This window comes from Nipponia nippon, unplaced genomic scaffold (genome assembly GCF_047370975.1).
Source record: "Nipponia nippon isolate SJK-2023a ecotype South Korea unplaced genomic scaffold, ASM4737097v1 scaffold_10, whole genome shotgun sequence".
NCBI lineage: Eukaryota > Metazoa > Chordata > Aves > Pelecaniformes > Threskiornithidae > Nipponia > Nipponia nippon.
In genome coordinates this window covers 30,525,892-30,538,380 of record NW_028262291.1, presented here as the reverse complement: position 1 = coordinate 30,538,380, position 12,489 = coordinate 30,525,892, and the positions used below count along the sequence as shown (strand labels likewise).

General features: G+C 37.6%; 1 protein-coding gene across 3 annotated transcripts in view; it reads left to right on the top strand.

The window, feature by feature from the left end:
• ZNF106 (zinc finger protein 106) overlaps window positions 1-12,489 on the top strand; it is a 45,358-nt gene that overhangs the window by 7,970 nt on the left and 24,899 nt on the right. For all 3 annotated transcript variants that reach the window (XM_087746305.1, XM_087746304.1, XM_087746306.1), the window contains exons 2-5: window positions 994-1,079; window positions 2,396-2,457; window positions 7,976-8,173; window positions 10,387-12,477. In XM_087746305.1, coding sequence (XP_087602431.1) covers window positions 1,026-1,079; window positions 2,396-2,457; window positions 7,976-8,173; window positions 10,387-12,477 — 2,405 coding nt within the window. In that variant the 5' untranslated portion in view covers window positions 994-1,025. The remainder of the gene's footprint in view (window positions 1-993; window positions 1,080-2,395; window positions 2,458-7,975; window positions 8,174-10,386; window positions 12,478-12,489) is intronic.

Below are 12,489 nucleotides of genomic sequence, written 5' to 3'. Positions count from 1 at the left end.
AGTCAATAAAAAAATTACTATAATGCTTGATCATTTTGCATTTTAGTGTCTTTTAAGAGAAAGAAAAGGGCAAAGATTATACCCTGTTACTTATGCAGATGTGTCCGTCTTTATGTACCTCTCTAATTTAATTGCTCTCCTTATGAATTAAACATTATGATAAAATACATATGGCATTTAATTTGACCTGCCGCTTTCATTTGTGTACATGCAAGTCTTAAGTACATCAGTGTTAAAATGTGTAATATTCTGGTGCAAAGTTTTGAATAATCTTGTGCCATTGGGAATATTTAATGAAAATCAGTAGCTTTTATTAATGATTCAAATACAAAAGGTGCCCATGTAGAGCATGGTGTTACAGAATGTATCTTAAAATGCTGTCTAAATTAAGTATTTCAGTACATGCATATGTGTAGTTCTTATGGAGGTTAATGAGAAAAATACTGAATTTAAATCACTTTAGGTTTTATTTTATGGTGAATAAATGGACTGATAAACCTTGAAGACTGACAGTCTTCGATGTCATGAATGGCCTTTGTTTCATTTTCCTAGGGCCTTAAATATCATACTTGAGCTGCCCTGTGTACCAAAGTAAAGATCTGAGTTTGCCCTGCTTGGTTTCCCCAATTTCTTATCTCCCTCTCATCATCCTACTTGAAAAGTGTTTTGTTAATCCGATTTGAGTAGCTGAGAGGATTCCTACAGATCTCTGTTTGCTTGTAGAATGAGTGCCATGTCTTGGAGGACAAGGAACAAAATGAAAGAAAGGGAAAGCTGCTTTTTATTATAGCTCTTGACTATTCAAAACTACCTTATCTTTTTTTTTTTGAAGAATATTGACTACGCACAAGAGGTACATATTCTCGTAAAGAAGCTCAGCACAAGTGTTTTCATGAATAGTAACTTATTTTTGCTTTCCTTACTAAAACAGATTAATGGAAGGAAAAAAGTAATCCTGAATGTTGGTTCTTTTGAAATTATTTTTATTTGCAGGTATGGGATAAGCTCTTTCCAGAGTAATAAGCATGGTTCGAGAACGAAAATGCATATTATGTCACATTGTGTACAACTCAAAAAAGGTAAATCAATGCTTTACATCTCTCGGTAGATACTAATATGAAATGTGTCTAAGAAATGCTTCCATTTTAAAATTGTGCGAAGTATGAGGGTTTTTCCCTCTAACAGGAATATTATTGATCTAGGTCTATCACAAACCAAGTAATATATTTGCATGTGCTTCAGAGTATCCTTGAAATGAACTGTGCAGTGTGCTTGATTCTGAATGTTAAAAATATTGGGGTCTTTGAGTTTTTTATATTGTTGTATGACGATTATAAAGTGAAAAGCACTCAAACTCATTTGGCTCTAAATTGTGCTATGTTAAGAATACTGTAATACGCATTTTTTTATTTCTTTTGGGAGGTCTGTATTTCCATATGGAAGGAGAATGTGGAATTACACAGCACAGCATGTGTTTTCATTAATGCATCAATTTGGTGTGTATCTTCTGTGTACTGCATATCATGTAAAGCCTGCACTGAAATTGAGTGTTTCTTAATGGACCTTCATATGTTGCTTAGCCACATGGCATATGGATATCTTGCAAATGCCAATGTATTAATTCACACAACTCTTCAAGGTTGAAGATGTTGCTTTCCTTTTGCAGGTGGGATTTCAAGGACTAAAGAGGATAGTGTTTAGTATCTGTTCTTTGAAGATTTCCAAACATTTTGGCTCAAACACCAAGAGAAAGTTAAATTGTCTGAATTGCTTCCTTTTGCTGAATTATGAACATTCTTTCTCTTCCAGCAGCTTGCTTTCAATAGTGATAAATTATACCACCACTGCAGTTCACGGATCAAGGTTGCTGTAAACAACAAACTGACATGTTATTTACATCTCAGTTTCTGAAGTGCATCTAGCAGAGTAAAATAGTATGTGATGGTGAAATTACAGCTGTGTCGTAATACAAATACAGAGAGACTGCTCAGATTGCACAGGAAAACAATGTCTTAAGCACCGTGATTCTGGAGAGTAGTATCAGTAAGACTTCTAATAAAAATGATAATCAACAGTACTTTGTCAAAAATCAGTCTAATAGGCTTTGCTACATGCACTCCTGTTTGTCTTTCTTCTGGAATTCTGCTCCCCTTCTGTTGAATTCTAATGACTCCTGTGTGTCCTTCCTCAGGAAAGGTAACACTATATGACTTCCTGACAGTGTGACTACTTGCACTTTCGTGGTCATAGAAATGGGAATGGCAACTGCTACAGCCCTACAGGAGTAGACTACACGTTCCTGCAAGGCAGGAGAGTTCTCAACAGTGAGCTTTTCAAATATGATACACCACTTTGTTTTGTTTTGACCAATTTTACTTTTTTCTCCATGTTGAAGGAGATGGAAGAACACATGAGAAGCATGCTTCACCACAGAGAACTCGAAAACCTGAAGGGAAGGTATGAGAACAATTTTGCATCCTTCTTCTCTGTGCAGTTTGCATGTCACTCTCTGGAAGAACTCATGTCCTATTTCCCATACAAGCTGAATTGCACTGTTTATTTTTATGCATCACTTAGTTGCATGCCTCGTGATAAAGCTGGCAACAAACATGTTCTCTTAATGTCAAACTCAGGAGGCAAACAGTGATGTGGAAGAAAGCTCTCCTGTATTTCTTGGACAGCAGTAAAATAAAATTTAAAAACATGTTTTTTAGGTCTTGGCAGTTTCATGCTTGGTTTCTTGGAAGCACTAGAATTCTTCCTTTTAGCAGAACTACGAACACTGGTGTTTTCCTTTTTAAAATGTTTTTTCAAAGTTTTCAATGATGTAGAAGCAATTGTTGATCTTTTAAACCACTGTGAGAAGACTGATACTTTGGATATAAAGGCTACATCTGTTTGAGTGACTGCCTTGTCCTCTGCCACCCTGGTCCAGTTGTTTGGTTAAGGGACCTAACCACGTTGGATGGTGTCTTTCTTCTGGTTTCCTTGGTTTTATTTGCAGCCTTTGGAAAGAGGGATGAAGGAGCTAAGGGGTATTCCAATATCACCCTGATAATATGGAATCAGGGTGTAACCAGAGTGCACTTAAAAGTGCTTTCAGGTGTATGGGTTTTGAGGTAGCCAGAGAGATCAGATAGTCTGCACTTAAGTATTTGATCTACAGACTAATTTTTAATCATCTTGCAGCACAAACTTTATATGGAAATGGCAAATCTCTTTTAAACACCTTTTAAAGGACTAAGAAGTAATCTTCTTTCAACTCTTAAAGGTGTGGGAGATCTGTTTTGTCAGAACATGTGTCTTATATCCAGGAAAGAAAAATTGTAGACTACTTCTGTTTGCATGCTAGTTTTTTGTTCATGTAGCTTTTATTCTGTTGTTTTGTGTAAAGTGAGAGCACCTGTTAGGGCTCCAGGCCCCTTTTTTAAAGAGTTAACTATTCAAGAAAGGCTGGGTGAAATTAAGAATCTGATCTATAATATGATAGATACTAATGCCATGTACTTAAGTTGTGCTAGGTTGAATTCTAGTAAAACTCTTAAACTGTTTTGTTTTATAATGTTTCAAAACTAGAGGAAGTTTGCAATTTATTTCTCTTCAGTAACTCTTTATATGCAAAGCATACATGTAGCTGCAGAAAAGTGTCCATGTTAGGAGTACAAGATTATATTACATATGCGCCACAGCTGAAGACATTTGTTTGAGACAGCTGTATAGTATTTTATACTACTCTTGTGTATAATTGCTAAGTATTGCTGTAGTTCGTCTAACTCGGCAACCTAATATGTTTTTAGGTTAAGGCTTGCAGAAAATCTGTAGCATATGTGTATACCCACTTATATCTGTCTCTCTAAAACAGAAAATAACCCTTATTGCAGGACAATAAGTAAAAAGATACTGCTTACCTTGAGGTGCATATTAACTGTCAGTAAATAACCTCTGTTGTCTGATTTTCTACTTCATTTAATATTTGATTAACTTCTCTGGGGCTTCACAACAGGTTAGTAAACTGGGAAAACTTTGGTCTTCAGAATCTCTGTCATCAGCCTGTCTTTAGGCAGGGCCTGTGTGGACTATCAAAGTGTTAAAATATGTTGGAAAGAAAATTATTTGATCTTTCCCTCTTGAAATGAAATTTGTTTTAGTTGGATTCAGAAAATCTTCAACTTGTCCAGATTAACAAAGTTGTTATTGTGTCACATTGAGAAAATGCATGAAAACAACTTCTTGGAAGCTATTTCATTTTTTCAAATAAAAATTGCTTTGTAGTAAAGATGGAGGGCATAAAAAAAGATGAATTTCTCATATTCCCCACCCTCCTCCTTTTTCCCCCTGCCATTGCCATCCCTTTCTCAGCCCTCCATTTCTTGTGGTGTGTTGTTTTTTGTTTTTTTTTTTTTTTTTTGTTCTGAATTCAGCTACTTACTTAAAAGAGAACAAAACAAAACCAAAAACCCCAAATAACTTTGTTTTCGTCTCTGCAGTACCCCACACAACTGGGTCTGGGAGCTAGGAACATTCTGAAAATGTGCTTGATTCCAAGCTGTTCAGTATCTGTCCTGTTGGGTATGAAAAGGATTTGTTCTGTTACTGAACAGCTGGGAAGGGGTAGCTCAGAAACCAGAGCGTCCTCAGCACTAGATGCTGATTTAGGGCTTCTGGTCAGCTAACTTGTAGAGCATTTCTAGTCCGGACTTTCTTCTTCTGACAGTGATTCTGAGATCCTTACCACAGCTTAAAATTTCACATATTTTGGCATCTTATTTCTGGCCTTCTAAGTTAATTTTTTTTTAGCTTATGACTCTTGAAGGTAATAGCAATTTCTAGAAGTTATATATTGTGTCCACAGTGGCTTGGAAGTGATCTGACAATTCTTGTTTTTCTGTTTGCATAAGAATGAAATGAAATTAAATTTGTTTCATCAGCATTACATTTTCTGTATTATTAAGGTAACTGTCTTCATTACTTCTTTCAGAAGTATGCATGGAAGATGTTTGTTCTCAAAATTAATAAGGAATTTAATTTTTCACTGTGCAGCAGCAGCCTTATTCTCTTCCCCTGTGCCTCTCCTTCCTCCCATTTAAGTTTAGTAGAAGTCTTTTAGAAGTCTTAACAGCCTTGCAAAGCAAAACGTGCTCCAAGTAGAAAACGTGAAGCACGAGCAACTGCCTCGTGAGTATGGTTGGGTTGTGTAACAGAGGATAATACCATTAAAGGGTGTAGTATCAGCATTTTACTACCTTGAAATTTAACATCCAACTAGAAGTCACTTCTTAGACTTCCTGTAGGGAAGAGGTAAAGGAAAGGCACACATTGGTTCACACTTTTTTCCTTTTAAAGTTAATTTGATCTCAAGGGCTAGAATAAGTTTCTGAAACATTTTAAGGCTCTTGTCTTCTTTAAGTCTTATTCCATGTGATATATAAGGAGAATTGGATGTCAAGTACATCCATTGTGTTTTTTGTTTTGTTTTTTTGTTCTTTTTTTTAAATTGAAAGTGAAATAATGCTCTTGTACAAGGGACATTGAGTCTGCCATCTGAAGTACCCATCCAGTAAATAAAGCTCTTGGATGTTTTCAGACTGAGAATGCTTTTGTCATGTTTATTTCAAACTGCTTTTAGCCTTCTTGTTGAACAACTAAGACTGTGTGGTGTTCCTGTATGGTAAGGAAATGCATAGACATGATCAGTGTGTGTTGTGGAGCGTGCCCACTTCTGGCTGATATTAATGGGGATAGGGGAAGGAAAGAACTGAAGGAAATCTAAATTCCCTGAAGTGTTACTATCTGAACTCCTAGCCAATTCATCTTCAATTAAAGCAGTTGTTCATATAGGAAAAAATAGTGTTGTTTTTTCTTTAGGTTTGTATAGATTAAAAGCAGGACAGAGAAGTCTAGTCACTACCCACTTGAGTCTTTTCATTTCAGACTATCAGTTGATACAAGAACCATAGCTTTGTAATTAGTAACTCACAAGTTAGAAGTGATAGAAACAGGTTCTTTGTCCTTAGGCCAGCTACTAACTCACTGGCTTTGTCCAAAGTTAGTGAAACTTTGCGTTTATTTAGTTAGTCTATAAGTGAGGATGATGGAAGTTTTATGAAAGAATTGAAACATGGGTCTTATGAAGGATTTGGATTGTTCTCTAAAACCTAATTAGTACCACTGAGGTATGTTTCTCCTTGAAGTGTCCTTACGATTGAAGTGGAACGTTATGTAAGAAGAGCACCTTTTTCAGCAAGAAGCCAGCTTTCTATTTGGAGTTTGCCTTGTGTGATGACCTAAGTTAAAAATAAGTCTTATTAGCAATGCATAGCGGTGCCATTTATGAGTGCGGAAAGGATTCTTCCAGTGGCGTTAGTAAAATTTACTGATTGTATTTGGTTATCTTCATCGGGTTAATGACATAGCCCGAAGTACAATATATAGTATCTGGGCTTTCAGTATTTATTAGTGGGTGTGAAGTGTGCAAAATGAAGTAGACCCCTCTCTGGAAAATACAGACTACATTTATAAGCTACTGACTTGTAAATGAAATTTATCCAAATGTTTCATCTGAAATTAGTTAGGCTGCAACCTACGAAATAATTAAATGTAAAAAGTGTAATTTTTACAAATTAGTCTATTTAAAAGAAAACCCTCTCTAGCTGTGCCTGAATGAGTGCATTGGTTAAATATCTCAACTATGTTAGTAGGAAAAGCACAGATTTCAAGGATAAATAAAATATAGCTGCTGACACTCTGTTAACCACTCCGATAAGGATGTTGGCTTAATATCTTGAGTGAAGGTGCTCTTTTGATCTTTTTGTCATTTTAACTTTTCTCTAAATAAACAAGATTTGTGTTTGTCTTTTTCCTTTATGGATCTTGGTTTTTTTGACCCCAGTCATGATCTGTGGTGGTATTATAATGCTACTATTATAAGACCTTGGTCTCAAGTGCACCACGGGGATATGCAAATCTGCTTTTATGAATTAAATGGCAGAACTGAAGAAAGCATTGAGGAGGAAGGCAGTGAGTCCTAACTTGGTTCTGCGGAGTTATTTGCAGTGAAGTATGCTCTCATTAAGTTTTTTCTGACTTTTTTAAACTGGTGAACATATTTTCCTTGTTTAGGTTTATTATTAACAGTGTATTTCCTTAACAGCGGAGTATTGAAAGGATTTGTCAGGAGAACAAATAAGGTATTTTTAGAAATCTGAATTTCTTTAAAAAAAAAAAAAAAAAGGAAAAAACCGTTGTAACCTTAATCCAGTATTCACTGAAACATGAGTAAAGCCATTTGTCTGACACAGCTGTCAACTTCCTCCAGCTGAAATAATTTCTGTATTTTTTAAGATAAGTCCTCTAAAGTAGAAAGCAAACCTCATGCACACTTGAACCAAATAAAGTACAGTGAACTGAAGACACCCTCCCATCACTCGCTGTGCCGTGGAGTCTTTGGATTCCAGGCAGCAGTCTCAGCTGTCCCGGTTTAGGTTATGTTGTATCATGATTGGCTGTATCCATGTACTGCCTCCTCCCTTTTCTAAATTTCACTGGGGGAAGGCTCAAGGCAAGGATTAAATGTAGAAGCTGTCACCAGGCTTCCCCAGTGCAGCTGGCACCATGGATGGGCTTCAGAGCAGCTCCTGCTAGCTCTGTAAGCCTTCCACTCTGCCTCCTCGCTCACTATGTTTCCTCTGAAAAGATTTTGAGTACAACAATTCAAGAAGAATTCCTCCTCCCACTTAATGCAGCTTTATTACCAAGTCTCTTACCTCTTGATTGTTGGAAAAAAATCTTCTAAAAACTGACCATCAAAAAACTAGACCTTGAAAGAAAAAGCCAAAGAATTCAAGTAACTTAAATATACTGAGCAAAACCTAGTTGCCTTGAACGCAAGCACATTCAGAGGAAACAAAGTAAGACCAGAGATACCTGCCATGCCTGTTGGCAGAGTTGAAAGCCCACCCTCTGCCTCTCTTCCTAGGGACAGCAACCATGAATGCCGGGTGTGCAGGGTGACACTGGTGGGTTTGTCAGCATATGCCAAGCACATCTCCAGCCAGCTGCACAAAGACAATGTTGATGCCCATGACAGAAAAGAGGAAGAGAAAGAAGAGGCAGAAGAAGAATACCTTGACAAAGAACTCATTCAACTAATCAAGCAAAAGAAGGAACGGAACCGGTGAGTTTTCCTTTCTCCTCTTAGAATTGCTTTTAACACAGTTGGGATATGCTCCTAAGGTTTAGGTGCTCATGAAACTGCCTGTAGCCAGTGTATTTGTTGTGAGAACAATCCAATAGACCTATGTGGATATTGTAGTTTCAATATGTAAACGTGACTCTGCTGAATGTTCTGTTGATCTAGTACTGGTAAGGAATACAGCTATTCTCCATTATGGATAAAACCAGTCCCCAGTGTGCAATCTTGTGTTTTGAGAGCACTAATGTTTTTATTTTAATATTTGGTACCCATTTAACTGAAAGGCTTAATAAATGTGACAGTGGTGCTAATACTGTCTGGGGCAGGGGGTGTCTATAGGAACCTGGCCTTTTAGAAACTGTTGCTTAACATGCTTTGTTATAAAACTTTAATCTGTCTGTTTTTAAAATGTATTGGGTTGTTCTGTCAATGTCACACTGAAATCCCATAAACCTTGAATGAGTTTTCTTACCTGTTTTATCTTACTGCTTACCATTAGCTAAACATAATTCTAGTGGCTCACTATGAAATAAAAGGCTGCAGAGAGTAAAGTATTGCCTTTTATCTTCCATGTGACTCTGCAAGTGTGCATTGCTAATCTGATGTTCCAGTTGGGGAATATATTGTTTGAATAGATTTACAGCATGGCGATGGTATTAAAGGGGCATATGATTTTGGAAAGAAGCTCTTGCTTGCTGTGGCTAGAAATTTTAATTAGCGTCTCCCAGTGCAAAAATCTGTGGAGATTATTTGGTTTTGATGTCATTCTCTCATGCTAGGGTGTTCCTGTACTTCATGATGGTCATGTTTTCATATTGGTCAATGTAGGTAGCAACAATCTCACTTTTCCTGGTTTTATGGTAAAGGAGTAATGCTATCAGTACAGTGGTATTCTGAGGCAACCAAAGTCTTAGAAAATCTCTCTACTGGATGCCGGTTTGGAGGGGGGATAAAAGAAAGTACATGGATTAAGTTCCTAATACAGCAAAATTGTTTCCATTAGATCATAATCTAGTTGAGTCAGCTCCTAAAACTTACGGCATCACTTAGACATCATTTCTTTGAATTCTTGTCTTAGAGCTCACTTTATCTTATGCAGTAGGCCATTTCCCATTAGAGAGTAATTATTTATTCATCTTCTAGCAAAACTGAAATGTGTTGAAAACTTAAAAGCTGGTACAATATGAATTTTCAGTTTACTCAAATCAATTGTTTTTGAGCAGTAGTGTGAAAGTTTCCTGTCTTGCTTGTCCAGGGATCTAGAATGAATGTATTCCTGTAGTGTCAGAAAGCAGCATTTCTGTAGTCAGTTTTTGGAAAAACTGTTAAGAAAAACTCCTCATTTGGCAGAATAAATACTTAGAGCATTTAGACTGCTGACCCTGGGAATAGCTGTTGGTGCTGTAGCATTTATCTTTAAATGTACATGTGATAATTTACCACGTGTTCATGATAAGCTGCCAAGCACAAGTACTATCCAAAGGGCAGTAGATAGTGCTTCTGGGAGGCTCATACAGACTCAGCATTTGCATGCTGTGGGTTGTTGGAGTCTCTTGGTTCAAACAAGACAAAATATTTTTGTATCTGAGGTATAACTTCTGTGGATATTTTACATCTGTGTTTTAACTTAAGCTTTATAATCTTAGTTGTTCTCTCCAGTAAGTAGAGTAACTACTTTTCTCAGCCTAACTATCCTTCTAGTTTGTATCAATTCACTCTAGTTACGCCATCTAAAACCAACAGAATAGTATTCAGAAAAAATAATTATCTCACTACTAATGAATTTTTCATCTATCAAGATTACTCAAATTACAAAGATTATACAACAGAATGAAGCTTTCTTGTTTCTTTGTTATTAGTCCAATAACTAGTAAATAGAAAGGGATATTCTCTTCTGAGTTAAACAGAAATATTTAAGAATTAGTCTGTTGAACTGTCCCTGCACCAAATCAGTTGTTCTTATAAGAACAACTTTGAAATATCATATTTAAGTAAAGGTACAACATTAGTTTTGAAAGTCAAACGCTACAGAAGCTTGAACAGTAAAACAGCTAAATAAGCTATCTCTGTTCCATTTTATTAAAAAAAAAAAATAAAGTCTTCTTCCCAGTGCAAATAAAATGCATGAGGCTTGTGTGCTGTTGTATTTCAGTGGAATGGCATCAGAATTTAGATTGTTCTCAATTGTTTTGTAGGCAAGCTGAACCAAACTGTGCAAACCAAGAATTAGAATGTGATGATAGGAGATCACAGAGAAGGCGAGAAGAAAGAGCTACTTACAAAGAAAGAGAAGCTTATGATCAGTCATCATGGCATCATCATAATGCATCACAAAGGGACTGGAAGTGGGAAAAGGATGATTATATTAGTCCTAGACAAGGCAAATTTTCACACTCTCAGAGGAACCTTAATATAAACAGACATTCAAGTGGCCCAAGGGGACGCTCTGGGTGGCACCAAAATGTTTCAGGAAGCTCTTCAAATAGGCATAACTATGGGAATTCTGGAAATGTTTGGCATCCAAGTGGGCGAGGAGGAGGAACATCAAACTGGCATCACAGTGCTAGGGAGAGAAATTCTACTTGGCACTCGGAAGGAACAGGTCATTTTTCTAGCTGGAATTCCAAGAGTTATGGAGGAAACTGGAAATCTAGTCCTCATGGTGCAAATGGCTGGAATTTTGGCAGCTCAGGAGATACATATTCGGTAGAGCCAATTAAATATAATAAGGAAAGATATGCATGGCAGCGGCAGGAGAAAGACATTGATGTTCCGCCATACAGAGATCGAAAAAATAGGAGCGACTTGCTTGATTTTACTAGTGATAAACTTGCTTCTGAGGGGGCATTGGATTTTGGTACGCCAAAACAACCAGAAAGCAAAACTTCAAGAGCCACTGGAAAAAGTGGCAGTCCTTCCAGAGATAAAATGTATCGCTGGAGTCCCTACCCATCCCAGAAAGCTGCAGAGCAGCAGCCACGGTCTGAAGATAATGTTTCTAAAACTCCAGATAAAATGGATCCTGTATTTATGCCTCTTACTGATTCATCAATGAAAGGAAAAACTTGTGAAGCCAATGTTAGCCTTTCAAAACTTAAAAAACGGGAAGCATCTTCCCCTTCTAATGTAACCTCAGATGACCTTGATTCTTGCAAGGTAATGAAAGACTGTTCCAGTGGTGAAAAGCCTGACAAAGATGATGGCAGAAGTAATAGGATGCCGTCACTGAAATCCCCTCTTCTTAATATCACAGATATGAAGTTATCTTCCCCAAAGCAAGACAGAAACAGTCTCTTAAAAAATGTCAAGCTTCTGTTATCCTCAGCTAGTGGCGAAGAGCAGAATCATTTGAATACACTGAACTTGGAAGCCAACAGTTTCTCATCGAAGCTGCATGGTGCATGTGCTGGTAACTTACAAGACAACAAAGATGTGCTTGGTAGCAATCTTGGAGAGCCTGTTAATAACTTAAGTGAAGCAGAACAAAACCCCAAAGATGTTCAGTCCAGCCATTCCTTGCAAAATGCTCCCCTAAGCTCTTGCAAGGATACAAGTGACCAGAAGAGGGAAGAAACTGGGAAAGCATTGCCAAAGAACGAGTTCAGACTAGATTCATTAGAAGATGTGAGCGATGATGATTTAATGGGAAGTGAGAAGTCAGAAGCAAGAGTTGAAAAGCTGGGTTCTTCTGTTAGTTCTTGTTTACCCTGTGACACTCCAGAAGGTAAACCTGCCACCTCTGAAAAGGAAGATGATGAAAAGCCAGCTGCTTCAAGTATTCCTCCTGCTGATCTAAAAGATTCTACGTTTCAGATGGAATCCACGGTTTCTCCATCAAGTGGTCAGGACCATTTGCATGTGGATTTGAAAACCTCCTCACAGGATGGAGAAGGGGATGAAGAGCGTGTCAAGTCACATGATCACTTTGAAATGGAAGGTTTTGAAAATCCTTCGGATCATGAGCTGCAAAAAGGAGGAAGCCAGTCACTAGGCCTCCTTCTTCCTGATTTAAGTAAACTTGGCCTCCCTGCCTCTCTGCAAAGAGACCTGACACGACATATTAGTCTGAAGAGCAAAGTCGGGACACATCTTCCAGAGCCCAATCTCAATAACGCACGGCGCATTCGGAATGTGAGTGGCCATCGGAGAAGTGAGACTGAGAAGGAGTCCGGGCTTAAACCCACCCTCAGGCAGATTCTTAGTGCTTCCCGGCGAAATGTAAACTGGGATCAAGTCATCCAGCAGGTAACCAAGAAGAAACAGGAACTTGGCAAAGGTTTACCAAGGTTGGTAGCTTT